Source organism: Accipiter gentilis, chromosome W (assembly GCF_929443795.1).
Source record: "Accipiter gentilis chromosome W, bAccGen1.1, whole genome shotgun sequence".
Classification (NCBI taxonomy): domain Eukaryota; kingdom Metazoa; phylum Chordata; class Aves; order Accipitriformes; family Accipitridae; genus Astur; species Astur gentilis.
Window position 1 is genome coordinate 34661683 of NC_064918.1, and position 27265 is coordinate 34688947.

General features: G+C 43.8%; 2 protein-coding genes across 6 annotated transcripts in view; one reads left to right on the forward strand and one right to left on the reverse strand.

Moving 5' to 3' along the window:
• LOC126035472 (single-stranded DNA-binding protein 2-like) overlaps window positions 1–27265 on the forward strand; it is a 211099-nt gene that overhangs the window by 28295 nt on the left and 155539 nt on the right. For all 5 annotated transcript variants that reach the window (XM_049794099.1, XM_049794100.1, XM_049794101.1 and 2 more), the window contains 2 exons: window positions 9030–9091; window positions 10850–10934. In XM_049794099.1, the coding sequence (XP_049650056.1) occupies window positions 9030–9091; window positions 10850–10934 (147 nt within the window). The remainder of the gene's footprint in view (window positions 1–9029; window positions 9092–10849; window positions 10935–27265) is intronic.
• LOC126035501 (uncharacterized) overlaps window positions 21365–27265 on the reverse strand; it is a 185532-nt gene continuing 179631 nt past the window's right edge. Inside the window, exon 2 of the mRNA XM_049794159.1 lies at window positions 21365–22252. Coding sequence (XP_049650116.1) covers window positions 21510–22190 — 681 coding nt within the window. The 5' untranslated portion in view covers window positions 22191–22252 and the 3' untranslated portion in view covers window positions 21365–21509. The remainder of the gene's footprint in view (window positions 22253–27265) is intronic.

Genomic DNA, 27265 nt, shown 5'->3' on the forward strand with positions numbered 1-27265 from the left:
GGGAAGTATGAGAACAGGAGGGTTGTTTCAGGTAGATATCATGGAAAATTCACATAACAGCTAGGTAAAAGGGGTAAAAATAGTGGCAGTATCAATTTATGTTTATATTAAAGTGTGATTTTGACAACTGTTTTTTCTTTTAGTAAAGCAATGTAAAAATAAGAGGAAAAAGAAAATCATGGAGAATACAGTCTTGTCTTTCACAAAACAGCTGTCAAATAATACACTGTGCAGGATTCATTTTGCTCATTTTGATTTTAGGATATAGTTGCAAAATGAGTAGTTGACATTTTAACTTCTGTGACATTTGGATTTCAGAAAAATATTCAATATAGTGTCTTGACACTTTTCTCTTAAAACTAATTAAAACTTGGACTATAGAGAAAATGTCAGATCTGAACTAATGCAACTTGAGAATATATCATAGCTTTCAAATTCAGACTGAGACTAGCCAAAAGATGATGAGTACGAGGCAGAGATAATTAGTAATGTATTGGATTGGTTTGAGGTGTCTGTTACTAGGCTTCACACAGAGCTGTGAGCTTGTTTATCCCAATCATTAGCAATGCAGAGGGGCAAAGTCTATGCTGGTAATGTTTGTAAATGGTTGTATGTTGGAAGAAAAGGAAGTTATCACTAATACAGAGAAATCTGGAAAAAACCTGATATTTGGTCTGAAAGTCATAAAATGAGGTTCAAATTGAGAAAATTATACACTAATACAACTTGGAGGAAATTATCTAAAAGACACAAGTTAAATGGCAAGTGGTAAAAGCAGCACTTGTGGGCTGTAAACCACAAAATAATAGCTCTACCCCACCCACCTCACCCCCACCCCATGTGAGTCAGTTGTACTTGTTAGAAAATTATTATTGGCATACAGGATGAAAATGACAGAACAGCAGTTGAGAGAAGTCCAAAAAAAGTCTTCTAGACAAATAATTTACGATATTACGAAAGTTACGATTTTCCATCTGTCTTTGTACTTTTCTGACTCATGCCTGTTGAGAAGCAACTGCCCTATTGCAGTGAATTAGTTGTGAGAATGCTTCAGTTTTAGGAGATATCCAGGTGGCATAGGAGGAAACTGAAATTGTTTTGGTCGCTCATGAAAGAGCATGGCTGTCTGGGCTCAATGCCCTCTCAGCTCTGGCAGTCCGTAGCTGCCAGAACAGTTTGGGTGGTTTTTTTTAAAAGATTAAATAGTTCAGAGTAGATTTAAAACTGACTATCGAAGCATAAAAGAAGCAAGCATATATAATCTGAGCAATATAGCTATCTGTAATATCTAAAGAGTATAAATGACAGAGATTAAGATCCCTTCCTTAAAGTTCTACTGGGGAAAGTGACTAATGGAACAAAATTAAGAAAAAAGAAAATTTAAGTTGGATATCATGAAATCACTCTATTAGATAACTTAGAGATGGTTGTCTTAAGCATTTCTACATTTTTGTAATGCATTGTGTGTAGTTTAAATTTCATAGAACTGATTCACAGATCAGTAAATTCCAGAAGCCCTCTGCTGGTCTTTCTCACTTACAAGATGCACTATGGTTTTCATGTCTTTGTGTTTCCTATTGAGTACAGCCTTCAAAGCTTTGTTGCCTTCATATCTAAAATGTAGGACCTCATATTCAACTAGCCTTTTCCTGGATCTCTGGATTGCAGAGACCTCTAGTTTATTAACTATAGCTCTAGTCTCTTGGTCTGCAAATTACTTCCTTTCTAGAGACATGGTGTGAAGTAATTGATTGAAGTAACTCAAAAGCTATTTCATGCCTAAATATGTAGTTATTGTACAACTAGCAAAATGGCAAGGAGGCAGCACAACTAGATTTCATGTGAAGAACGTAATTTTCTTATGAGGGTTAAAACAGGCTATTCAGATGAGGTACCCAAATTTTTGAAACAGAAGCTGTTCCAGAATCTTTCCTTTGATGTCCAAGCTGCTACATTTTTCTTCAAGAGCTGATCCTTAGCCCACATATTTTAATGCTTTAGTATCCTTGGAAATTAGGTTCCAACCTTGAAGGAATAATTCCATTAGCTTGGCTGGACCAGGAAGGTAGGCATTTCCCAGTTAACAGATCATCAGTTATGAACTTAATTGGTACAGTTGACAACGTGGGTATTTTTTTAAATTAATAATTCTTCATAATTCTTTTTAAGATTAATTCTTTTAATATTAATTCTTTTTATGATTAGAAAGACTGACATCTACCACATGAAACAGAATGCATATTTTTTAAAAAAACAGAAGAAAGAAAAGAAAACCCTCAAGTAACCCCCGAACTTCCATATTCCCTTCAGGCTCCTTCTTTGAATACATTTATCAAGATGAAATGGGTCCCAATAAAAAGGACCAGCATAAGAACTGTGAATCAGGTAATTTCCTCATCAAGCCCTGCTTTGAAGAGCTTGAATACTGTGTAGACATAGTGAGGGCTTTCTACACAGACATAATTTTTACTCTAACAATGATTTTCCAACTTCAGAAACAATTTTTGGTATTGACTATATATTGCATCTCTTCTTCAGTATGTTGCTTTTGAAACATCCCAGAAGTACTGTGTATTCCTGGTGATAAACACAGGTCCTTCCAAGCCATTTCCAATGGATGTGAGGAGCACTCATGCCTCAGAGGAGTGCATTTGAAGAGTTTGAAATACCTTTTTAGTAGCTTTGGGTTTATATTTTTCATTTTAATTAACATTTTTATCTGGCAGAGTTTAGGCAAGAGTTCCGCATTTTAAAAAGTCCTTTTTATATCTTAACTGTTGTTACATGGCAGGGGTGGTGGTGGGTGTGTGTGTATGAAGCTCCATGCAGTTGGCTCATTCTGCCAACTTTGCTGACAGAAATTATGGTGACTCTAGGTTATCTCTTAAAATAATTTTTAAACAGCAGAATGATTTTTGAATAGTTGTGCCCATTTACATAATACATCAAAATTATGTTAGGTAACTTCATATGAGAGTGAAGAAAACTTTTTAGGTGTGCTAATTATGTATTCCTCTCCTGCAAGCTACTGACAAAGTATATATGCTTAACTTTCTTAAGAGCTGGGTGCAGAAATCAAGTTGGAGTTGAGAATCAAAGTTTTATTTTCTTTTGAAAAATCCCAGCTTTACCAGTGACTTTTACAGTATGAACACTGTTAGGTTTTGTGATAAAAGGTTGTCTGCAAACCCACAAAGGAGCCCAGAAAGACAAGGGGGGGAAGCCCAAATAATAATACCCTGCCCCAGCTCCTCCCAGGTCCATCACAGGAGCTATCATCAACTCTGTGATGGGCCTTATCAAAGGCCTATCTCCACAAGCCCAGAGGAGCACAGAGCTCCCAGGGCAGGCAAGAACCCAAATTAAGGAGGAACAGAAACCCTGTGTGGGCCTCTCCCAGGAGACCCTTAGCCCCATTGTCCAGATGTGACACCCATCAAGATGAGTCAACACTAGAGCACCTTTCGGACTGAGAGGGGTTGCTGCCTAGAGGTATGGGACACATTATGGGATGCAGGGGAAGAGCATTTTGTGATTGCACAGGATTTATTATGGTTTGTTTGAGGGAGGAGCCAATGGTGAGAAAGGGGAGAGATTTAGGTGATTTGGGGAGGAACAAGTGTGGGGAAAATAGAGGGATAAGAGGATAAAAGGGCCAATTGCATGTAAATAGGTGCTGATTGGTGCATTTGTTTAGTCATACCCTGCACCTGATCAGTGCAGTCTGTCCTATCTTCTCATTAAATTCCTTTCTTAATCTTTCCTTGGTGAGGGATTCTTTATGTGCTGTGTATGTGTGTGAGTGTGTATTGGGGCCTGAGTGCTAGCAACTGGAGTCAGACCATGGGTCAGAGGGCCTGTGTGGCTGTGGTACCAGTGACTGGAGAGACTAGAGTGACTGGACTTGACTGCCAGCAACTGGAGTGAGACCTTGGGTCATAGCGGCCTGTGTGTCTGTGGTGCAAGTAACTGGAGTGAGTGAGGGTCTGGGTGCCAGCAATTGGGTTGGGACTGCAGGTTGGAGGGACTGGGTGCCTGGGTGCCAGTGAATGGAAAGACCAGAGTGAGTGAAACCAAGTGTCAGCCACTGGGGTGGGACCAGGGGTCACAGGCCCATATGTCTGTAATGCTAACAGCTGGAGTGAGTGCAGGTGTGCAAGTGAGTGTATGAGCACTAGCAAAGATCAAGCCGGACTAGCTGGTGAGTAGGTGAAGTGGCCTGGGAGCCAGGGGTGTGTGTGTGTGTCTCTAAGGGTAAAAGACCACTGGGGATAGGTGTTGCGTTAAAGTGTAAAGAAGTTTGGCAAAAAATAAACCCCCTTGCATTCAGCTTGTCCTCAGATAGAGGGGCTGGGGGTGGCCAGGCTTACATTCTGAGTGATGTCCAATTCAGTACTATAAGTCCAGTTGCGATCAATTTATTGAACTACCACGATTACGGATGCACCAATAGTGTATTGTACTTTCAATTTAGTTGCGTTGAACAAACTATCACGGCTAGATTTTAATGAATAGTACAGTTTATTAAAGCAACAAGAATACAGGTACTTTTGGATTGCTGGTGATAAATACACTGTATGCAAAGCACGTGCAAATAATAATACAGTCGACTACGAGCACATAAAACTATGGAAAAACTCTATAGAGATTTCTAAGTTTCCTGGGGAAGCACTCTGTATGACCGAGGGTTCAAATCTTACACAATAGGTGTCCCTATGGGGGGGAAGAGAGGTTCAGCCCATCAACTGATCCCAGAAGTCAGCGATGCCCTCCCTACTTGTCTATAATGGTGTCTTCCCTAGCGTTCCTCCTCTCTTAAGCCCTTTTATATTTTCTTATTTTTTAGGTGGAGCTTGAGTGACTCTAGTCATGCATACCTTTATTATGATTGGTGTAAAATCTCCTCGCTTTACTTTTAAAGGTATATGCTAGAGAAAATTCAGAGCACATGCTCGTGGGGGTGGTCGCACCTTGGAGACAGGTAGCTTTTGGGATGGAGATGTGTTTTGGTATTATAATGAGATTATAATGAGCACAGTTCACCCAGAGGACATGATTTAGTGTGTCACTACTCCAGAACTGGGCACTTATAATATAAATCAGAAGTAGGGCAATAGCGTTGACAGAACCCTCATTGTTTCACCTCCTTGCTTCAGTGGATTCAATGCAGGGACCTTCTATTCTTGTTCCTATCAGTCCAGTTCCCTATCCCTGTGATGATATCACAGAGCCTGGCCGCAGTGTCTCCACTCTGCTCCACCCTCCGTGTTGTTCCTCAAAGTCAGCATACCAAGCTTCCCTGGTGTTGCTAACATCTAAGGTTGCAGGTTCTGTTGCTTAGGGAATTATTATGCAACAGATTTCGTGTATATCCACTGCATTCCACCCTGGAGGTTTACCTTCCCTTAAGAGGGGGGACATATCAATAAGTCATCTCCAGCAATCATTCCACAACTGGCTACTGGGGGACCAGGGGAGTCCCAGCCAGCTCTGGAGGTGTGTGTGAGACAATCAGTTCCAGCAACTGGAGTAGGGCTGTGGCCTAGAGGGCTCATATATCCAGGTGCCAGCAACTGGGGAGACAGGGATTCAGAGGCAGGTACTGGGCAGACTGAGAGTGTGAGCCCAGCTGCTGGAGGGATCCACATTATACATATGTATAGATATTCTCACTGGTGGACCTCCATCCTGCTCAGCCAGAGAGGGGAGCAGGATGAGGCTGTTGGTGCTGTCTGTGTTCATGTGTGTGCTCTGAGTGTCTGTCTGTGATCTGTGTGGCCTGCCATGTATATATGTATATATGTATATATGTGGTGTATACGTGCGCTCTGTGTGTGTATACCTACTGGGAATACATCTTCAGCCTTGCTACTGGTTAGACCTGGGGATGTGGAGCTGCAGCAGCCTTGCCGCTCTTGGGCTGTTGGATCCAGAGTGGAAATCAAGTTGGAGCTGAGAATCAAAGTTTTATTTTATTTTGAAAAAATCCCAGCTTTGCCAGTGCCTCTTGTAGTATGAACACTACTTTTTATATTAAGTATTTATATACCTTTATATATATCTTTATATACATTTCATATTAAAGCTGTTTAAGCATTTCATTAAAATAATGCTCCTTTCATCTGTCATTACTTCTGTCTCTAGAGCAGAATATGGTATGTATATAAACAAAAAATTTTATCAATTTTTGCAGGAAATAATGCTATGTGTAGTTGTAACTGGAGGAATTTGGAGTATATAGAATGCCCTGGTTTCCACCTTGTTTTAAGATGAGCTGGCCTTATGTCATGTCCCAAAATTGGAGCAACTCAGGTTCGTGGATTTCCTTTGTCAGAATTAAGGTGAAACAACACCAGGGGAGTTCAAACAACAATCAACATTTATTCTACCAAGCTAACCTTGCCCAAGTACAAGTGAACATATCAATATGAACCTTGCATTGTGTCATTAAGCCACTGTTTAAAAAGAGAAGGGAGGTGTAGAAAAAGAAGCGGAAAAAGGAACATGAAACTGTGTCAGAAGGAGAGCCCTCCCATTGAGTCATGAGGTTCAGAGCAGACCCCCTTGCTTTCTGGACTCCTTCTCAAAGAGGAGCCCAGGGGCAGCTAGATCCACTCCTAGTCCCAGACTTGGTCAACAGTTTATGTTTAAAGAAAAGAGAGAAGAAAGAAAGAAAGAGAGAGACAAAGAAGAAAAGGGTTTCACCAGTCCTGGGTCCAGCATTGGTCCAGCCAGCATAGAGATCCAGTTCCGGAGGGCGCGCACTGAGAACTCGCTCTCCCTTCTTTTATAGTGTGTTAGTTGGTGGTCTAGACATGCACAGTTCATGTTCCCAGGGTTCTCTGGAATCAGTCGGTGAGCTTTGGGGGTTTCATTGGGGAGTTGCCTCTCTTTCCCTGCTGGCATGACCGCTTAAGATAGAAGCACAGTCCCATCTTCTGTGGGGCCCCCTCCTCCAGGCGCATATGCTGTGCTCCTTGTCACTTAAGATAAGGAATGGTGGCTTTGGAGAAGCGTGGTCCCACCCTCCGTGGGGCCCTCTCCTCCGGCCACATTGTCCTGTTCACAAAACTCCAGCATTTTTACAGAGGCCATCTTCTCCACCAAAGTTCTTTAATGAATGCTTGAGACATTGACTATAATTTGTCAGACTGTCATACCTTCCTAACAGTGTTGTATGGATTTCTGCAGAATCTTAAGTGATTTATTTGTGATTTCTGCAGAATCTTAAGTGATTTATTTCCTTAAACAATCACACTGGCTTTATTATAGTTCAAACTCTTTAGTATTGTAGTTAAGGACAAGCTGATGACTATGTCATTAATAAAATGATCATGTGGTAATGGGTAAGATACAACACTTGTAAAGAATTGCAAAGAGCCAGAATGCTTTCACAGTGTGTTTTTGTTGTCTAATGTGTTAGTTGATCAACAATAAAAGTGTGAAGTCAAAGGTAACAATTCTTAAACTGCATTTCCTTTGAAAACTGTTAAATAAACCAGAATTCTCAGGTAAGAAAGGAAGCATAGATAGTATATCTCTATTCAACAGAGTTTGCCAGTGCAGACAAATCAAGCCAAAGTAGTTTTACATTTTCATTGCATGGTGAGAGAATGGGTTATAACTCTGTTGTTACTCTGATGTTAGTCAGATTTGTCACATTACCTCTAACAGTAAAGTACTCCTTGAGGATTCTAAAACGATTGCTCACTTCAGATGTGGAGAGAAGACTGCCACCTGCTGAATCAGTAACATTAGTCCTGTGTCTTGTATGTTTTTCTTAGGAATTATTCTTGGAAAATCTTTTAGATAACTTTAAGGGTGTTTTTTAACACTCCTTTGTTATGCATTTTTGAACTTAATTAAACCCCTGTCATAATGGCAAAATAAAATTGTATTCAAAATCTTTTAAAAATAAATCTAAACCATGCTTTGCTAAAATAAGAGGCATCAGCTAAATTAATAAGTGTGTGTATTGGTTGTATGTGGCAAGGTTTTGGTAGCAGTGGTGGGGGCTGCAGGGGTGGCCTCTGTGAGAAGAGTTCAGGGGCTGCCCTGCGCTGGACACAGTTGGTTCCAGCCAGCTCCGCAACATCCTCACTGCAGACCAAAGCTGAGCCAATCAGCGGAGCCTGTGGCACCCTGTGAAAACATATTTAAGAAAGGACGCAAATGCCAGATAAGTAGAGAAGTGAAGAAAAAAACTGAGAAACAACCATACAAACACCAAGACTGGAGAAGAAGGAGGAGAAGGAGGGGCTCCAGGCACAGGAGCAGAGATTCCCCTACAGCCTGTGGAAGAGACCACAGAGGAGCAGATATCCACACTGCAGCCTGTAGAGCACCATATGTCAGAGCAGTTGGATATTTCCTGAAGGAAACTGTGGCCGGTGGAGAACCCATGCTCGGGCAGATTTTTTTCCTGAAAGACTTCAGCCCATGGAAGGACCCATGCTGGAGCAGGGGAAAAGTTTGATGAGGAAGGAGTGGCAGAGGGGAATTGTTATGTACTGACTGTAACTGCCCCAGAGGCTCAGGGATGATGGGGGGTGATGTAGGGGGTGGGGAAATAAAGGGAGATGGGAATGAAGGAGCAAAGTTGAGCCTGGGAAAAAGGGGGAGTGGGGGAAAAGGTGTTATTTTCTTTTTTTTTTTCTCATCATCCTACTCTATTTTTTAATTGGCAATAAATTAAATTAATTTTCCCCAAGTTGGCTCTGTTTTGCCTGTGACAGTAATTGGTAAGTGATCTCCTGTCTTTATCTCAACCCATCCTATTTTCTCCCCCTGTTCCGCTGAGCAGGGGGTGTGAAAGCGCTGCTGGGTTGGCATTTGGCCCTTAGCCAAGGTCAACCCACCACAGTGTGATAAAGTAAGTAATATGACCACCCAGACTGATGATGATAAAGCTTTTCATAACTAAAAACTCTTTTATTCTTCCTTTTTTACTACCTGAATAAATTATGCAATGCTTTTTAGTCACAGTGATCACAAAAAGAGTACAGACTGTTTTTACTGTTTCTCTTTAGATAAGATGGGAAAAAAACATCACACTAGGGGAGCCCCCAGGATTCTTGCACTCCTGGTGGTGGTAAGTGTCAGTTTTCTTTTCCTCTGATTTTTAGAATATGTTCATTGTGAATTCCAACATCTGGAGGCAAGAAATTCAGGTGAACATTGTAAAAAGAATGTGAAGATGAGTATCAAGAACTATTTTCTCGTAAAGTGTTGAAAGAACAAAAAATTAGATATAGGAGAGTATATAGATATTAGATATAGGAAAAGAAATATTGAATAATGGATTGATAAGGCACCATCTTTGAAAGAAGATGGCCTGCATTTCTTTGTTTACCATCTTTTATCAAATTGTGCATTTAAGAGATCATTCTCTATATCCTGAATAACTACATTTGAAAGAAATGTATACAGAGACTCTGGAAATAGATGTGAGCTTCCTCAGTCTTTAGTGCACATTTTAGTCACGGGAATAGCATATGAAAGCCATTAGCTGAACCCAAGCTACCAGCATTTTTGAGAGGCAGTGTATGTTAGCATGAGCTTGGAGTTGTAGTAGCTGCTTTTGCAATTTCTTTCCACTCAGAATATGGGTAAGACACAGAGCTGACTTGTAATTTTTTAGGCATGATGCTCCTTACTTATATATATTGGTGTCTACAGAAAATACACAACTTTTATGTATATATGCACATTTGTATATATAAAATTCCCAAGGCAAAAAGAGACTGCTATTTAGCAGTGATTTGAATATATACGATATGGCTACATTTGCAAGAATTCAAAATTATGGAGAATATGGACAACCATCCATACAAGAATTCTGTACAAAAATTAAGCTATAAGTTGTAAAGTAGTCCCACTTGACTATAAAACCCCATGTGATTTGTACCGCTGTATAGAAGATGACATATTCTTCATTGACGTTTCTGCTTTTAATTGATGGAAGCCTGACAAGAAGAACTTGTTCCTTGTATCTCTGATGTCTGCATTATCCTTAATTTTGTTCATCGGCAGCAGAGTGGTCAAATTTTCCACAATTCTGAATTATGGTGCTGGGCTAAGTTAGAGGGTTAAGTCTAAACCAGTAAAGAAACAAAATGAAACTAACAAATTTTATTCTTTTAATTGTTCTAGCATATAGATAATTTCATTCTAGAAACTTTGAGGCTAACATTCCTGCCATAATGAAATATCTTATATACTGTTTCTTAACAGTTCAGAGATACTTGTAGTGTGTTAGAATCAATTCATGTATAACTCCATTTGAGGCAGGGGAAGGCCTATTGGAGTATCGTAATTTCCTTTTACTCTTTCATTCTTCATCAACCAAGAGCTATAGGATAGCATACCCTTTATTTCCTAGTCTTATCCATACTTTTGTTTAAAGGACAGTATTGGAACTTGGAAGAACTCCCAGTTTTCTCTTAATTTTCTTGCCTTTTCACAACATCACAGTATTACTGTATGAATCTGTGCCTTCCAGTGCTTTGTGGTAGTAAATTGCAGCAGTTGCAGAGGTATGAGGTTAAATGCAGAGCTTTATTAATTTGCTTTATACTCTGAAAACTTGTATATTAGTCTAGCTTCTTGGTTTATACTACAATGGTTTTAAAGAAAAACAAGCACTGCTTGCTTCAGAGAATCAGATAACAGGACTCGATTCCTCACAGATGTTTTACAAAGCTGAATTCTTTCATAGGGGTGTTTTCAGCTCTTGGCTAGAAAGTGATATGTCTATTTCACACATATATATGTGTGGTGTGTGTACATCATAAAATCTATGAGAATTACAATGATTTTCTCACCATATCTGTTACTTCTTAACTTGCAGTGTATTTTGGGATCTTTACTGTGCAGCTCCAGAAAGACGAGAAACATGTGAACATTCAAGTGAAGCAAAAGCCTTTCATGACTATGTAAGTTTTATGTATCTTTATCATGTTTCTATTAATTGTATGTACGAATGTGATAGAGAAATATTTCTGCGGGATGGTGACTCAAAAATGCAGGAGTCCATCATATATAAGTAACTCATTTGCTTTCCAGGGATGCTTTAGAATTAGCACTGTCTAATCCTGTGATTACCCAGTGTCACATAGGAAACTCCTGGAATCTATCTCACAGGTCAAAGTACTGTCCCATATATTAATACAGAATGAAGGATGTCCTTCTCTCTCTCCCCCATGGACACATCAGCCTGGTCTCAGTCACAAAGGCCCAGGCCAAATAGAAGCACAGATATGTGCTGTCCAAATAACCATATCCTGTCAATGCTAAAGAAAAGACAGTTCAGTAGATGGAATTGATTCCATGGCTTCTGGCAGGACCATACTGATTTAACATGTGATATTTTGGTATCCTGAAATAAGTATTTTTGTTACAGTAGTAAACACTTATGCATCATAGAACAAGTTAAATATAAATCATCTAGTCTACTAGAGCAAAAGAAAAAGGGGAAAGGACAAAAGTATTATGCCGATTTTGATGCAACTGAGTTCCAGTTCAAAACACAGCAAGAACTTTGGCGGTGTTTTGCTTGCAAGGGCCAAAAAAAGTTCTAGAAACTAGTGATGACAACAACACTGTAACAGTTTTCCATTCCTTTTTTTATATTATAATGTAAATGGAGAACTCCAGCACTCTGGAACTGCATTGCAGAGTTGGAATGGAATTTGGGATACATTTACTATGACAGCTCTTCTTCATCTGTTGATTTCCTTTTTACCAATGAAATCCTCAGGAGGCTGACTGAGCTGGATTTATCGTTCCTTTGGGCCGTTCATATAATATAAAGAAGGAATATAAACACTCCCCAATTATATAATTCTGAAACCTCTTTCCTTGAGTGTTTTCTAGGTCTGTCTTAAAAATATTTTCTAAGTATTGAAGAAAAATATTTCTACACATAAAATTAAAAGTAGGCTACCATACCACAATGCCTTATGAAAAGAAATTTGGAAAAAATTAGACAAATCAACCAAGTGATCATTTTCCACTGTCTATTTAATTTCAAGATGCTGACACAAATTGTCATAATCTGATGATGGCTCAGCATCCTTTAATATGTGAACTAATGGTGATCTTGCCTTATTTGTAGTTAACAAAGACTATGTTACAAATGCACCATTAACACAATTAGAACTGTTAAGCATATTTTACTTATAGACTAATGACACTTTAATACCCTGTCCTTGGTGGTTAGATTTTGAGGCTGACTGGTAGAGGAGTTTGGATAGTTTTGCACAGTAGTGTCTATGCTGCATTGATTGCTCACTTATCATAATCAATGAAAAAAATGCATGAGAGAGAAGTTGGGGACAACATTATGAGGAAGTTTCCCATCCACTGAGGTGTTAAGGTTAACCAAATTATTAAATTAGTAAAGACTATGCTATAATCAGTTCTGTACAGATTTTTCCTTTTGAAGATCTTAGTGATATGAATCAAATTTCTCTAGAGGCTATTTGGCATAGTATTTGGGCATTTGAGATGGCTGTTCAATTTCTTTATGTTAGTTTTTCATAAGAACAAGTTTGGTCTCTGGATTTATTCTGATGGTTTAAGGGGAAAAAAACCCCACTTTTCCCCCCTCTTCTCTGTGTCCAGCATCCTTCAGTAGAACTAAGAGGCAGTTCTTTGCCCTAAATGCCCAAAAGACCATAATTTGTCATCAATAGTACAGAGAATTTGAGGGTCTATGAATATTTTTACATCTTCTTGTGAAGACTGAAGATTACCATGAAAGGTCTATGGGAAAATATTCTCAAAATGCATCAGTGAATGTTTGTTAGACGTGGCCATCAACTTGAAGACTTTTGTTCCACAGCTCAATGAAAATGTATTCTGCAATGAGGACTGCTTTATTCTAATTTCATAAAACTATTTGTTTTAATACTGAAATTCACACAAAATTGTCTTTAGGTGAAGATTTTTGTTGACCTAACTAAACACATGGAAGCCTGTTCTATTTCAGGATAATTTTTGAAAAATGGGTTTTCTTGTTGTGTTCTCCAGGTGGTCTGAGTCTATGGTTAAGAGCAGTCATAATGCTTTCCAGGCAATCAGGCACAGAACCTCATTTTCTGCCACTCATGCGTATCAGGGAAGGAGGAATTCGTAGCCAACTTAAGCTGTTCATTTTCCCCAGCTCTTGCTACTGTGATATTCTGCAGGGAGCCTAGATAGACAGCTTGTAGTTCTGGGTCCTCCCAGCTTTCTTGCTGAAAATTGTATTCTAGATCTGGTTTCGGGTTTTCTAGCTCCATGGAACAGGGCATGGAAAATGCATGTTTAACCCTTTTGCTTATAAAACAACAAAGTGAAGAGCAAGAAGCAAGTACAGGCAGAGAGAGACCGAGAGTCAGAGAGAATGTACAAAATGCTCAATTCAGTTTCATTCATGAGGAGAATGCCAAATTCTGTCACCATAAAATCGTGAAATATATAGATCCATGACTGTCACGGATGGAGTGACGCACTTCACTCAGAAGACACAAGTAGCAATATGTTTACTGATATAAAACAGCGATTTAACAAAGTTTGATAGTAAATGCGACAGTGGTTTAATGAGATTCGATGGCAAGGTTCACTTGATATTTACTGCATAGGTGACAGGGTCAGACAAAACTGTCAGGGAGACCCTCCTGTTGAGTCATGAGGTTCAGAATGGACACCCTTGCGTTCTAAACTCCTTCTCAGAGGGGTGTCTAGGTGGTGGGTTGACCCTGGCTGGATGCCACATGTCCACCAAAGCTGCTCTATCACTCCCCCTCCTCAACTGGACAGGGGAGAGAAAATATAATGAAAGGTTCGTGGGTCAAGATAAGGACAGTTTAATAAAGCAAAAGCAAAGGTCATGCACTAAAGCAAAGGAAAACAAAAGATTTTATTCTCTACTTCTCATCAGCAGGTGATGTCTGGCCACTTCCTGGGAAGCAGGGCTTCAGTACACGTAATGTTTGCTCCTGAAGACAAACATAAGTAACGAATGCCCCCACTTCCTCCTCCCTTTACTTATCTTTTATTGCTGAGCTGACATCATATGGTATGGAATATCTCTTGTGTCAGTTTGGGTCAGCTGTCCTGGCTATGTCCCCTCCCAAGATCTTGCCCAGCCCCAGCCTGCCAGTGAAGGGGGCAGGGGGAAATGTTGGAGAGACAACCTTGATGGTGTGGGAGCACTGCTCAGCAGTAGCCAAAACACTGGTGTGTTATCAACACCTTTCTAGCTACTGATGCAGATCACAGCACTATGAGGGCTGCTATGGGGAGAATTAACTCCATCTCAGCCAGACCCAATACAGGCTGGATTCAGACTTAGTCCCAGACTTTGTCAACAGTTTATGCCTAAAGGATTATATGTGCACAATCAATCCTTTATGTCACTTAGCTAAGATTTCAAAGTTTAGCATGCTATTAATCACTTACTGAGAAGCTGTTGCAGCAAGGAATCTCTCAACCTCGAGGAGTAACCTTGAGAGGCATCCCTACTCAAGGGGACATCCTGGTGTGCAGCCCGCTGCCATGCAGGAGAGCTTAATGGGCCCTGGGCTGTCCTCTGCTTATGGAGTAAGATTATTGACTCAATAGTCATATTTGCATAGCGACTACAGGTGTTAGTTTCTTCCAAATTTGGCTTGAGTCGGACAATGACCAGCACTGTGGTTAGGTGGGCTCATTGTTCAAATTAGCCCTTGGGTATTGATTGTATTGTTATCTGTCTCCCCTGATTCTACTTTGAGCCAGATGCAGCCATCATGACCAGATACATCCATTACGATCCCCCACTGGTGGTTATCGATCCCCACTGGTGGTTATCACTTGAGCGGGATTATGGGAAACACAGGTCTGGTTGGGGCGGAGGGGGGAGCACACCTCCACAATGACTGAGATGAAAAGAAGTTTGCAACTCTCTGAGCTATTAGCCTTCCTGCAAACTCAGAAGAACCTCTGTCCATTGCTTTATCCTCTGTTTATGTTTTCAAGTTTCTCCATGTTCCTATGGGCTGTAATTAATATCTTTATCAATTAATATCTCTATCAGTGATCTGGATGAGGGGATCAAGTGCAGCCTCAATAAGTTTGCAGCTGACACCAAGTTGGGTGGGAGTGTTGATCTGCTTGAGGGTAGGAAGGCTCTACAGAGGGATCTGGACAGGCTGGATTGATGGGCGGAAGCCAATTGTATGAGGTTCAACAAGGCCAAGTGATAGGTCCTGCATTTTGGTCACAACAATCCCACACAATGCTACAGGCTTGGGGAAGAGTGACTGGAAAGAAGCCTGGTGGATAAGGACCTGTATGTCACAACCCAGGCTGGACAGACCAGGGACTCATGTTGAGTCCAGAATTCCCTCAGGCTAAATTAAGGTGAAACAACACCAAACAATCAGTTAAACATTTTATTCATGGCAGAAGCAAACTGAACTTGGAAGGCATTAACAGTAGGTGGCAGGTTTCTCTCAACAGGAATTGCTATGAAACTACCTCAGTAAACTGTGTAACGCGTGGTAAGCATATACATCAATTTAGGGAAGAAAATAAGGAAAGCCCTCACTCCCATTGAGTCATGAGGTTCAGAGTGGACCCCCTTGCTTTCTAGACTCCTTCTCAGAGAAGAGCCCAGGGGTGGCTGGATCTACTCCTAGTCCCAGACTTGGTCAACGGTTTTATGTCTAAAGGGATGAAGTGTAGGGATATCGTGGTTTAAACCCAGCCAGCAGCTAAGCACCACACAACCACTCACTCACTCCCCCCGCCACCCAGTGGAATGGGGGAGAAAATCAGGAAAAGAAGTAAAACTCCTGGGTTGAGATAAGAAGGGTTTAATAGAACAGAAAGGAAGAAACTAATAATGATAACACTAATAAAATGACAACAGCAACAATAAAAGGTTTGGAATGTACAAATGATGCACAATGCAATTGCTCACCACCCACCAATCGACAACCAGTTAGTCCCCGAGCAGCAATCCCCACACCCCCACTCCCCCCAGTTTATATACTGGACGTGACGTCACATGGTATGGAATACCCCATTGGCCGCTTTGGGTCAGCTGCCCTGGCTGTGTCCTGTGCCAACTTCTTGTGCCCCTCCAGCCTTCTTGCTGGCTGGGCATGAGAAGCTGAAAAATCCTTGACTTCAGACTAAACACTACTTAGCAACAACTGAAAACATCAGTGTGTTATCAACATTCTTCTCATACCTAGCTCAAAAACATAGCACTATACCAGCTACTAGGAAGACAATTAACTCTATCCCAGCTGAAACCAGGACAAGGGATTATGAAAAAGGAAAGGGAAAGAGAGAGTGAGAGAGAGGAAGAGGAAAAGAGAAAGATTTCACCGATCCTGGGTCCAGCGTTGGTCCATTCAGCCTAAGTATCCAGTTCCAGTGGGCACATGCATGTGGGGCTTCGGTTTGTGTCCTTTTATCATCTCCTTGCTGCTCCTTCGGGTAGGCACTCCAACTTACTAGGCTAATTAGGTGTCACGCAGTTTGTGCTTCCAGAACCTTCTGGAAATGGGCTTGAGGGTCATTTAGGGAGTAACTTCTCCTTCCCTGCAGACATGACCATTGTTTGATCTTTGGTCATACATGGTAAGCTGCCCTGCTCAGCATATCAGAACAGCGTATCAGAACATGAAGCTGTGCACCCTCCAGCATGGCCTCCCCGTCCTGTTAAGCAGAACTTGCCCCACCACAATGTTTGAGACATTAACTCTTTCAGTCTCTCACAGGGTATTGGTTCACATACAGCTGAATATGAGCCAGCAGTGTGCCCAGGAGGCCAAGGAGGCTAATAGCATTCTGGCTTGTATCAGAAATAGTGGGGCCAACAGGTTGAGGTAGGTGATTGTCCCCCTGTACTTGGCACTGGTGAGGCCGCACCTCGAATACTGTGTTCACTTTTCATCCCCTCAGTGCAAGAAAGACATTGAGGTGCTGGAGCATGTCCAAAGAAGAGCAATGAAGCTGGTGAAGGGTTTAGAAAACAAGTCCTATGAGGAGCGGCTGAGGGAACTGGGGTTGTTTAGTCTGGAGAAAAGGAGGCTGAAGGGGAGACCTTATTGCTCTCTACAACTATTTGAAAGGAGGTTGTGGTGAGGTGGGTGCTGGTCTCTTCTCCCAAGTAACAAGCAATAGGACCAGATGTAACAGCCTTAAATTGCGAAAGGGGAGGTTTATATTGGATGTTAGGAAAAATGTCTTCACCGAAAGGGTTGTCAAGCATTGGAACAGGCTGCCCAGGGAAGTGATTGAGTCACCATCCCTGGAGGTATTTAAAAGATGTGTAGATGTGGTGCTTAGGTATATAGTTTAGTGGTTGACTTGGCAGTGTTAGATTTACGGCTGTGTCGTGGTTTCAGCCCAACGGGTAACAAAGGACCACGCAGCTGCTCGCTCACTCCTCCTGCCCCCTCCGGTGGGATAGGGAGGAGACGGAGGAGAGAAAAGAAAAAGAAACTGGAACGTCGAGGGTTGAGATAAAGGCAGTTTACTGGGACAAACATAAAGAAATTACAACAACAACAACGGTACTAATGAAAGAGTATACAAAAAAAGTGATGCACAGTGCAACTGCTCACCACCCGGGACCCGACGCTCCGCCACTTCCCCCACCGAAAGCCGAGACCACCCCCCCCCCGGCCTGCTCCCCATTTATATACTGAGCATGATGTCACATGGTATGGAATAGCTCCTTGGCTAGTTCAGGTCAGCTGCCCCGGCTATGCCCCCACCTCCCAGGTTCCTGTAAAAATTAACTCTATCCCAGCTGAACCCAGGACATTATCCACCCCTTATTCTATACCATCTACATCATGCCCAGATCTTACATTTTCCAATCAACCACTACCACTTTCCTTGTCTTATATATAAGTATATGGACTCCGCCCCACTGCCCCCGCACACACACACACACGCAAATGGTGTTCCTTTAGCCTATGGGTTATCCCTCTAATGTGTCCATCGATTTTGGGGCTCCATCTGTTGTAACAGTTCTTCAGGATAAGAGAGAGATGGTGTGAGATGTTGGGTTGTTGTATGCTGCCTCTGGAATTTGTGGTTAGTACATTTGGTGCAACCCACGCCCTTGGTCTGCAGGTCGAAGATGCTGATCTTGAGGAAATTGCTGGGTGCCAGTTCAAGTTCTATCGCTGTTGTACTTGGCTCAGTTTCAAAACTCCATCCTGCAGTCATTTGGATAATTCTTACAGTAATACCCTTCATATGGCATACAGACACTATAGATACAATGACATGCATTGGCAGGTTATTTAGCAGTTAAATATCATACAGCCCAATTTACTGGCTATTCTCTCCCAAAATCAAATCTCCCTGAGGTACACATCAAACTTCCCCATCCTTCTGCATCACCCACCAGGTGTACCCAGGTCCTTGAGCAAAAACAACCCCTTGAATGGGTTTGCCTCTGCTTGAGGGAGGACTAATCCAGACTGTCTTTCCTAACATGCTCCTCATGCGCACTACAGGGACTTTATCCCCTTCTACAGTATGTGGAACTCTTGGTTGGGTGGGGCCAGCCCGATTGGCGTATCCTCTAGTATTAACTAACCAGGTGGCTTTTATTAAATGTGTATCCCAATGTTTGAAAGTTCCACCCCCCATTGCTTTCAATGCAGTCTTTAACAGTCCATTGTATCGCTCGATTTTCCCAGAGGCTGGTGCATGATAGCGGATATGATACACCCACTCAATGCCATGCTCTTTGGCCCTGGTGTCTATGAGGTTGTTTCCGAAATGAGTCCCGTTGTCCGACTCAATTCTTTCTGGGGTGCCGTGTTGCCATAAATTTTTTTCTTCAAGGCCCAGTATAGTGTTCTGGGCAGTGGCATGGGAGACAGGGTATGTTTCCAGCCATCCAGTGGTTGTTTCCACCATTGTAAGCACATAGCGCTTGCCTTGGCGAGTTTGTGGGAGTGTGATATAGTCAATCTGCCAGGGTTCCCCATATTTGTATTTCAGCCATCACCCTCCATACCACAGGGGCTTTAATCGCTTGGCTTGCTTAATTGCAGCACATGTTTCACATTCATGGATGACCTGTGCGACATTGTCCATGGTCAGGTCCACCCCTCGATCTCGAGCCCATCTATATGTTGCATCTCTTCCCTGAAGGCCTGAGGTATCGTGGGCCCACTGAGCCATAATTAGCTCACCCCTACGTTGTCAGTCCAGGTCCACCTGAGACACTTCAATCTTGGCTGCCTGATCTGCCTGCTGGTTGTTTTGATGTTCTTCAGTGGCCCGACTCTTGGGTACATGAGCATCTACGTGACGTACTTTTACCACTAGCTTCTCTATCCGAACAGCAATATCTTGCCACAATGTGGCAGCCCAGATGGCTTTACCTCTGCGCTGCCAGTTGTCCTTCTTCCATTGCTCTAGCCACCCCCATAGGGCATTTGCCACCATCCATGAGTCAGTATAGAGTTAGAGCACTGGCCACTTTTCTCTTTCAGAAATGTCTAACACTAGCTGGATGGCTTTCACCTCTGCAAACTGACTCGATTCACCTTCTCCTTCAGCAGTTTCTGCAACTTGTCGTGTAGGACTCCATACAGCAGTTTTCCACCTCCAATGCTTTCCCACTATGCGACAGGATCCGTCAGTGAACAGGGCATATTGCCTCTCATTTTCTGACAGTTTATTATAGAGAGGGGCTTCTTCAGCATGTGCCACCTCCTCCTCTGGTGACATCCCAAAATCTTTGCCTTCTGGCCAGTCCGTGATCACTTCTAAAATTCCTGGGTGACTGGGGTTTCCTATGCGAGCCCGTTGTGTGATCAGTGCAATCCACTTACTCCACGTGGCGTCAGTCGCGTGATGTGTAGAGGAAACTTTCCCTTTGAACATCCAGCCCAGCACTGGCAGTTGGGGTGCTAAGAAGAGCTGTGTTTCAGTACCAACCACTTCTGAGTCAGCTCGAACTCCTTCATATGCTGCCAAGATCTCTTTTTCAGCTGGAGTATAGTGAGCCTCGAATCCTCGATATCCCTGACTCCAAAACCCCAGGGGTCGGCCTCGGGTCTCCCCAGGTGCTTTCTGCCAAAGGCTCCAGGTAGGGCCATTCTCCCCAGCCGCAGTGTAGAGCACATTTTTAATATCTTGTCCTGTCTGGACTGGTACAAGAGCTACTGCATGAACAATCTCCTGCTTAATTTATTCAAAGGCTTGTCGTTGCTCAGGCCCCCATTTAAAATCTTTCTTCTTCCGAGTAACTTCGTAGAGAGGGCTTACAATTTGAATGTAATTTGGAATATGCATTCTCCAAAAACACACAACACCTAAGAAAGCATGTGTTTCCTTTTTATTAGTCGGTGAGGACATAGCTGCTATTTTGTTGATCACGTCCATTGGGATCTGACGACGCCCATCTTGCCATTTTACTCCTAAGAAATGGATCTCCTGCGCAGGTCCCTTGACCTTACTTTCTTTTATGGCAAAACCAGCCTTCAAAAGGATTTGGATTATTTTCTTCCCTTTCTCAAAAACTTCTTCTGCCATGTTCCCCCATACGATGATGTCATCAATATATTGCAGGTGCTCTGGAGCTTCACCTTTTGCTAGTGCAGCCTGGATCAGTCCATGGCAAATGGTGGGGCTGTGTTTCCACCCCTGGGGCAGTCGATTCCAGGTGTACTGGACACCCCTCCAAGTGAAAGCAAACTGAGGCCTGCACTCCGTTGCCAAAGGAATGGAGAAAAATGCATTAGCAATGTCAATTGTGGTGTACCACTTGGCTGCCTTTGATTCCAGTTCATATTGAAGCTCTAACATATCTGGTACAGCAGCGCTTAGCGGTGGCGTGACTTCATTCAGCCCACGATAATCTACTGTTAGTCGCCATTCCCCATTAGATTTCCGCACAGGGCATATGGGAATATTAAAGGGTGAGTGAGTCTTGCTGATCACTGCTTGGCTCTCCAATTGGCAAATCAGCTTATGGATGGGGATCAGGGAGTCTCGGTTGGTGCGATATTGTCGCCGGTGCACCGTCGTGGTAGCAATTGGCACCTGTTGTTCTTCAACCTTCAGCAACCCCACAACCGAAGGGTCTTGGGAGAGACCCGGCAGGGTAGACAGCTGTTCAATCTCCTCCGTCTCCAATGCAGCTACACCAAAGGCCCAACGGTACCGTTTTGGGTCCTTGAAATACCCCCTCCTGAGATAATCTATACCAAGGATGCACGGGGCCTCTGGGCCAGTCGCAATGGGGTGTTTATGCCACTCATTCCCGGTTAGACTCATTTCATCTTCCAATACGGTTAGCTCTTGGGATCCCCCTGTCACACCAGAGATACAGATGGGTTCTGCCCCTTTATAACTTGATGGCATTAGGGTACATTGTGCACCGGTGTCTACTAGAGCCTTATAGTCCTTTGGTCTGATGTGCCAGGCCATCGAATCCACACTGTCCAGTAGACTCGGTTGTCCCTCTCCTCCACCTGGCTGGAGGCAGGGCCCCTCTAATCCTGGTTAGAATACCCGTTACTCACTTTCTGCACACGTAAATCAGAAGTCCCTTCAAGGGGATCAGAAATGAGATCAGCCCATCTACTGCGTCTGGGGGACTGCTCACGGGAAACTGGAGCAGCAGTTTTCCAAGAAGAATCCTCTTTTCTGGTTGCTTTTTCTCGCAACTCCTGTACCCGTGCATCCAGGACTGAGGTAGGTTTTCCATCCCACTTCCTCATGTCGTCTCCATGGTCACGCAGGTAAAACCACAGGTTAGCCCATTGTGTGTACTTTCTCTCTCCTCTCTCTTGGGCAGAGGAACGCTTACTCCCAATAACTGCGATGCGGGCCTGTACAGGTGAGGAGGAGGACAGATCCACTTTGAATTGCTGGAACTCTCGGGACAATTCCTCTACAGCTGAGACACAGGCCCATAGGGAGGAAGAGAGACTTCCTTCGTATTGCCAGAGTTGGACAGCCAATTCATCCACCGTTGGTCCATAGCCTTCTTTCCAGGACATTACTGCCAATGAGTTGGCATAGGTTGGTGGTGCACTTCGTAGAAACTTCTGCCACATGGGTTGTGTGCATTGGACTTCCTCTGGATCTGTGGGTGACTGTGCATTTTCTGGATCATTATAGATCACCTCCAGCACGGCTAATTCCCTCAGGTACTGGATACCTCTCTCCATGGTGGTCCACTTGCCTTGGTGACATGTAACTTCATCCTTGAAGGGGTATCTTTCCTTTACATCTGACAGAAGTTGCCTCCAGAGCCTGAGGACTTGTTTTTTTCTCCCAATCGCCTTGTCGATGCCCCCTTCCCTAGACAGAGATCCCAACTGCTTAGCTTCTTTACCCTCTAATTCCACACTACTAGCCCCACTATCCCAGCATCGGAGCAGCCAGGTAACAATGTGCTCACCTGGGTGGCGGCTAAAATCTTTTCACATGTCACGCAACTCACTCATGGATAGAGATTGGGTAATTATTTCAGGTTCTGCCTCTTTCTCCTGTTCTCACGATGACCCTGGTTCATCTTCATCTCTCACTAAGTGAACTGATTTCTTTGTGTGTTTCTTTTTCTGTACAGGGGTGACTGATACTGGCACAGGTTGGTTCTCTGGTTCAGCTGCAGTATCTGTCACTGGGGCAGGGGCAGCCACGGTACCTGTTGTCGTGGTAGGGGCAGCCACGGTGCTTGTTGTCGGGGTTGGGGTAGCCACGGTGCCTGTTGTCCTGTTTTCCATCTTTTCGCCTTTTTCCCCCTGAGGGTGCTGCCTAATATCAAGCAGTGTTTGGTAGATACTGGCCAGGGCCCAGCACAGTGTAGTGAGTTGTGTGTCTCTGGGATAGCCACAGCATTTGTCTTTCAAATATTCTATCACTTCATGAGGGTTCTGTAGTTGTTCGGGAGTGAATTTCCAAGCCACTGGAGGTGAGAAGTTCTCTAGATACCTGCCCACATCCTCCCACATGCCGTGCCACCCATGAGTATCCAGCTTTGGGGGAGATCTCTGAGTGGTACTCTTAAAGAGCCTCTTTGTAGCCCTAAAGAAGACCTGAAACATAGTCAGGAGGCATAGCACTAACAGCACACTGGCTTGTGCATCCCAAGGATATTCAAAATTCTCGAAAGCTGTTGTAATTAGTTGGAAGGAGAAAAGGGAGGCGAACGGATGGAGGGAAGTGTCCCCCCCGTAACTTCCCCATGGATTGGGTGTAATTACCAATAATACCCAACAGAAGGTGCCCAAAGTATGGAAATGTTAACACTGCCTCATACAGATACCAGCTTAACCTCATGACCAGTGATGTAATCATTTCACAAGTCGACATTGCCCAGTACAGCAAAATGATAATCCCAATCACTCTCCCAGAGATGAGATACGCAACTACAGGCAATACATAGAGCATATAAGAGCTTATAGAACGCCACCATGTAAACAAATGAAACAACATTGTGACTAACATCTATTTATCTAGTATAAGAAATGCGTATGACAAATTTGTTTCAACACACTCTGGCCAGATCTGTTGTTATCTCAACCCTTTTGCCCCACGTTGGGCGCCAAAAAGGACTGTCGTGGTTTCAGCCCAGCCGGTAACAAAGGACCACGCAGCCGCTCGCTCACTCCTCCGCCCTCCTCCGGTGGGATGGGGAGGAGACGGAGGAGAGAAGAGAAAAAGAAACTGGAACGTCGAGGGTTGAGATAAAGGCAGTTTACTGGGACAAACACAAAGAAATTACAACAACAACAACGGTACTAATGAAAGGATATACAAGAAGAGTGATGCACAGTGCAACTGCTCACCACCCGGGACCCGATGGTCCGCCACTTCCCCCACCGAAAGCCGAGACCAACCCCCCGGCCCGCTCCCCATTTATATACTGAGCATGATGTCACATGGTATGGAATAGCTCCTTGGCTAGTTCAGGTCAGCTGCCCCGGCTATGCCCCCCACCTCCCAGGTCCCTGTAAAAATTAACTCTATCCCAGCTGAACCCAGGACAGGTTGTACTCGATCTTAAAGGTCCTTTCCAACCTAAACTATTCTGTGATTAAAAGCAGAGATTCCCAAGCACAATTCTGTGCTTAAGTGTAATTTCTTTTCGTTGTGGAGTATATGTGATACCCTGCATATATTGCACTTGGCCTACTTTATCTGGTAATGTTTAAGGACTGTTCTACAAAAAACAATGCTTCTGTTCCAAGTTATTTAATAATTTCTTATGGGACTTCTGTAGAACTTGTGGAAGGCCCTTTACATGTTTTCCAGTCATCAATATGTCTGTAGTTTCACCTTTTGAGTATGTTCTTGAGACGTACAATTGTACATACTATGTAGATACTGCCTTTGTCCACCTGGAGAACAGAGTATTTCTTAAAAACAGAAAAAAAAGAATATTAAGTGGTCATAACATTCTTTTCATAATCAATACTGCCCTCTTAATGAAATTGCCGCAAAATTCTTCCCCCTGAAATGGAGGGATATGGGTTTGATGGATGGACTGTTAGATAGATAAGTTACTGGCTGGATGGCCACATCCAAAGAGTTACAGTCAAGGGGTCAATGTCCAAGTGGAAACCAGTAACGTGTGGTATCCCTCAAGGGTCTGTACTGGGACCAGTACTATTCAATATCTTCATCAGTGACATAGATAGTGGGATTGAGTGCACCCTCAGCAAGTTTGCAGGTGACACCAAGCTGAGTGGTGCAGTTGATTTGCTTGAGGGAAGGGATGCCATCCAGAGGGACCTCGACAAGCTCGAGGAGTGGGCCTATGGGAACCTCATGAAGTTCAACAGGGCCCAGTGCAAGGTCCTGCACCTAGGTCGGGGCAACCCCCGGTACCAGTACAGACTGAGGGATGAATGGATTGAGAGCAGCCCTGTGGAGAAGGACTTGGGGATATACCGGTGGATGAAAAATTGGACATGAGCCGGCAATGTGTGGAGGCAGCCCAGAAAGCCAGTGGTATCCTGGGCTGCATCAAAAAAAGTGTGGCCAGCAGGTCGAGGGAGGTGATTCTGCCCCTCTACTCCTCTCTGGTGACGCCCCACCTGGAGTACTGCGTCCAGCTCTGGAATCCTCAGTACAGGAAAGACATGGACCTGTTAGAGCAGGTCCAGAGGAGGGCCACGAAAATGGTCAGAGGGCTGGAACACCTCTCCTCTGAAGAAAGGCTGAGAGAGTTGGGGTTTTTCAGTCTGGAGAAGAGAAGGTTCCAGGGACACCTTATTGCAGCCTTTCACTATATGAAAGGGGTTTATAAGAAAGATGGAGAGAGACTTTTTACCAGGGCCTGCAGTGACAGGATGAGGGGCAACGGTTTTAAACTGAAAGAGGGTAGATTTAGATTGGACATAAGGAAGGCATTTTTTACGATTAGGGTGGTCAGATACTGGAACAGGTTGCCCAGAGAGGTGGTAGATGCCCTATCCCTGGAAACATTCAAGGTCAGGTTGGCCCAGGCTTTGAGAAACCTGGTCTAGTGAAAGATGTCCCTGCCCATGGCAGGGGGGTTGGACTAGATGATCTTTAAAGGTCCTTTCCAACCCAAACCATTTTATGATTCATTCTATGATTCTGTGGTTCTATGAAACACATCTCTTTCCCTATTATCAGTTTTAAAACAATATAATTTACTTTTTTGTAGAATTGGTGTTCATTTCTGATTATGAATGAAATGCCTTTCTTTCCTGCTATTTCAATCTGCAGAGATATGTTTTAATTCCTGTTCTTTAGGTATATTTGTAGTAAAATATTGTGCTGGGTTAACCTTGGTCAGCTGCCAGATGCCCACCCATCCTCTCTCTCACTCCCCCTCCTCAACAGGACAGGGGAAAAAATAGGATGAAAAAGCTTGTGGGTCGAGATAGACAGGGATATCACTTACCAATTACTATGACAGGAATAACAGGCTCGACTTGGGAAAGATTAATTTCATTTATTACTAATTAAAATAGATGTGGATGGTGAGAAACACATAAAAAATTAAATATGACCCCCCACCCCCCTTTTCCTAGGCTCAAATTTACTCCTTAATTCCCAACTCCTCTACCTCCCCCTGCAAGTGGCTCAGGGGGGATGAGGGGTTATGGTTGGTACATAACATTTCCTCTCTGCCACTTCTTCCTCCTCACACTTTTCCCCTGCTCTGGTTTGGGTTCTCCATTGGACAGAATCCCTTCAATAAATATCCAGCTGCTCTGGCATGGGGGTCCTCCATGGGCTGCAGTGTGGATATCTCCTCTGGCATGGTCTCTTCCATGGGCTGCAGTGGAATATCTGCTGTGGCACCAGTAGCACCTCCTTCCCCTTCTTCTTCTCCTCTGGCCCTGGTGTTTGTACTGCTGTTGCTCACTTCCCCCCCCCCCCCCCCCCCCCCCCCCTTCTTAAATGTTTTCATAGACACTCCACCAACTTTACTGATTGGCTCAGCTTTTGCCGGTGGTGGGTCTGTTGCTGACTCAGCTGGAACTGGCTGTGTCTGGGATTGGGCAGTCCCTCATCTCTTCTCACAGAGGCTACCCCTGCAGCCCCCCACCCACTGCTACCAAAACCTTGCCATGTACACCCAATACTTAGATATGAAATCTAGGAGGAGACTAAGGAAACCTGTAATTTGCTCTGACATTCCATATCAGAACATATCATCAAGGTGATGAGCTTCAGTGCAGGTGTGTTCCACAGCAGAGCAGGGGATCATGGCATATGGGGGGGGTTCCTGAGCTGGGGAAACCACAGGAGAGCGCAGAGACCCACCAGGAGCTGGCAGCTCTCACAAGAGTTACAAGGAGTAACGTTGGCCACCCCCCACTCCCACAAAAGGCAGCCCTAGGGAGCGCTGCAACCAGGATGGGCAAACAGTGTGGTGTGTCAGCCAGGGCATGGCGTGGCAGTTCACATGGGAGGGCGCAAAGGGAGCGCACCTCTTCAAAGGAGGGACATTCCACTGGCTGTGTGGAGAGGCTTGAAGTCCACATAACCCAGCAACCCAGCACCATTCTGTGACCATCTGCACAGGTCAAGGGCACTCATCCTACCTGACCCTCAAGGCAGAATGGTGGACACTCACCTGAGAGCAAAGGCTGCAGCTCCGGTGGGGGGATCTGCACCATCTACCCCAGCAGTGGCCCATGCCCCCACCCAGATGGAGCTGCTGAAGGGAGAGGCTGCAGTGCAGACCTCAGACTGCAGGAAGTGCCTAAACCTTTCTCTTGGGGCAGGGATAGGCAGCAGACCTGCCTGCAAAAGGTGT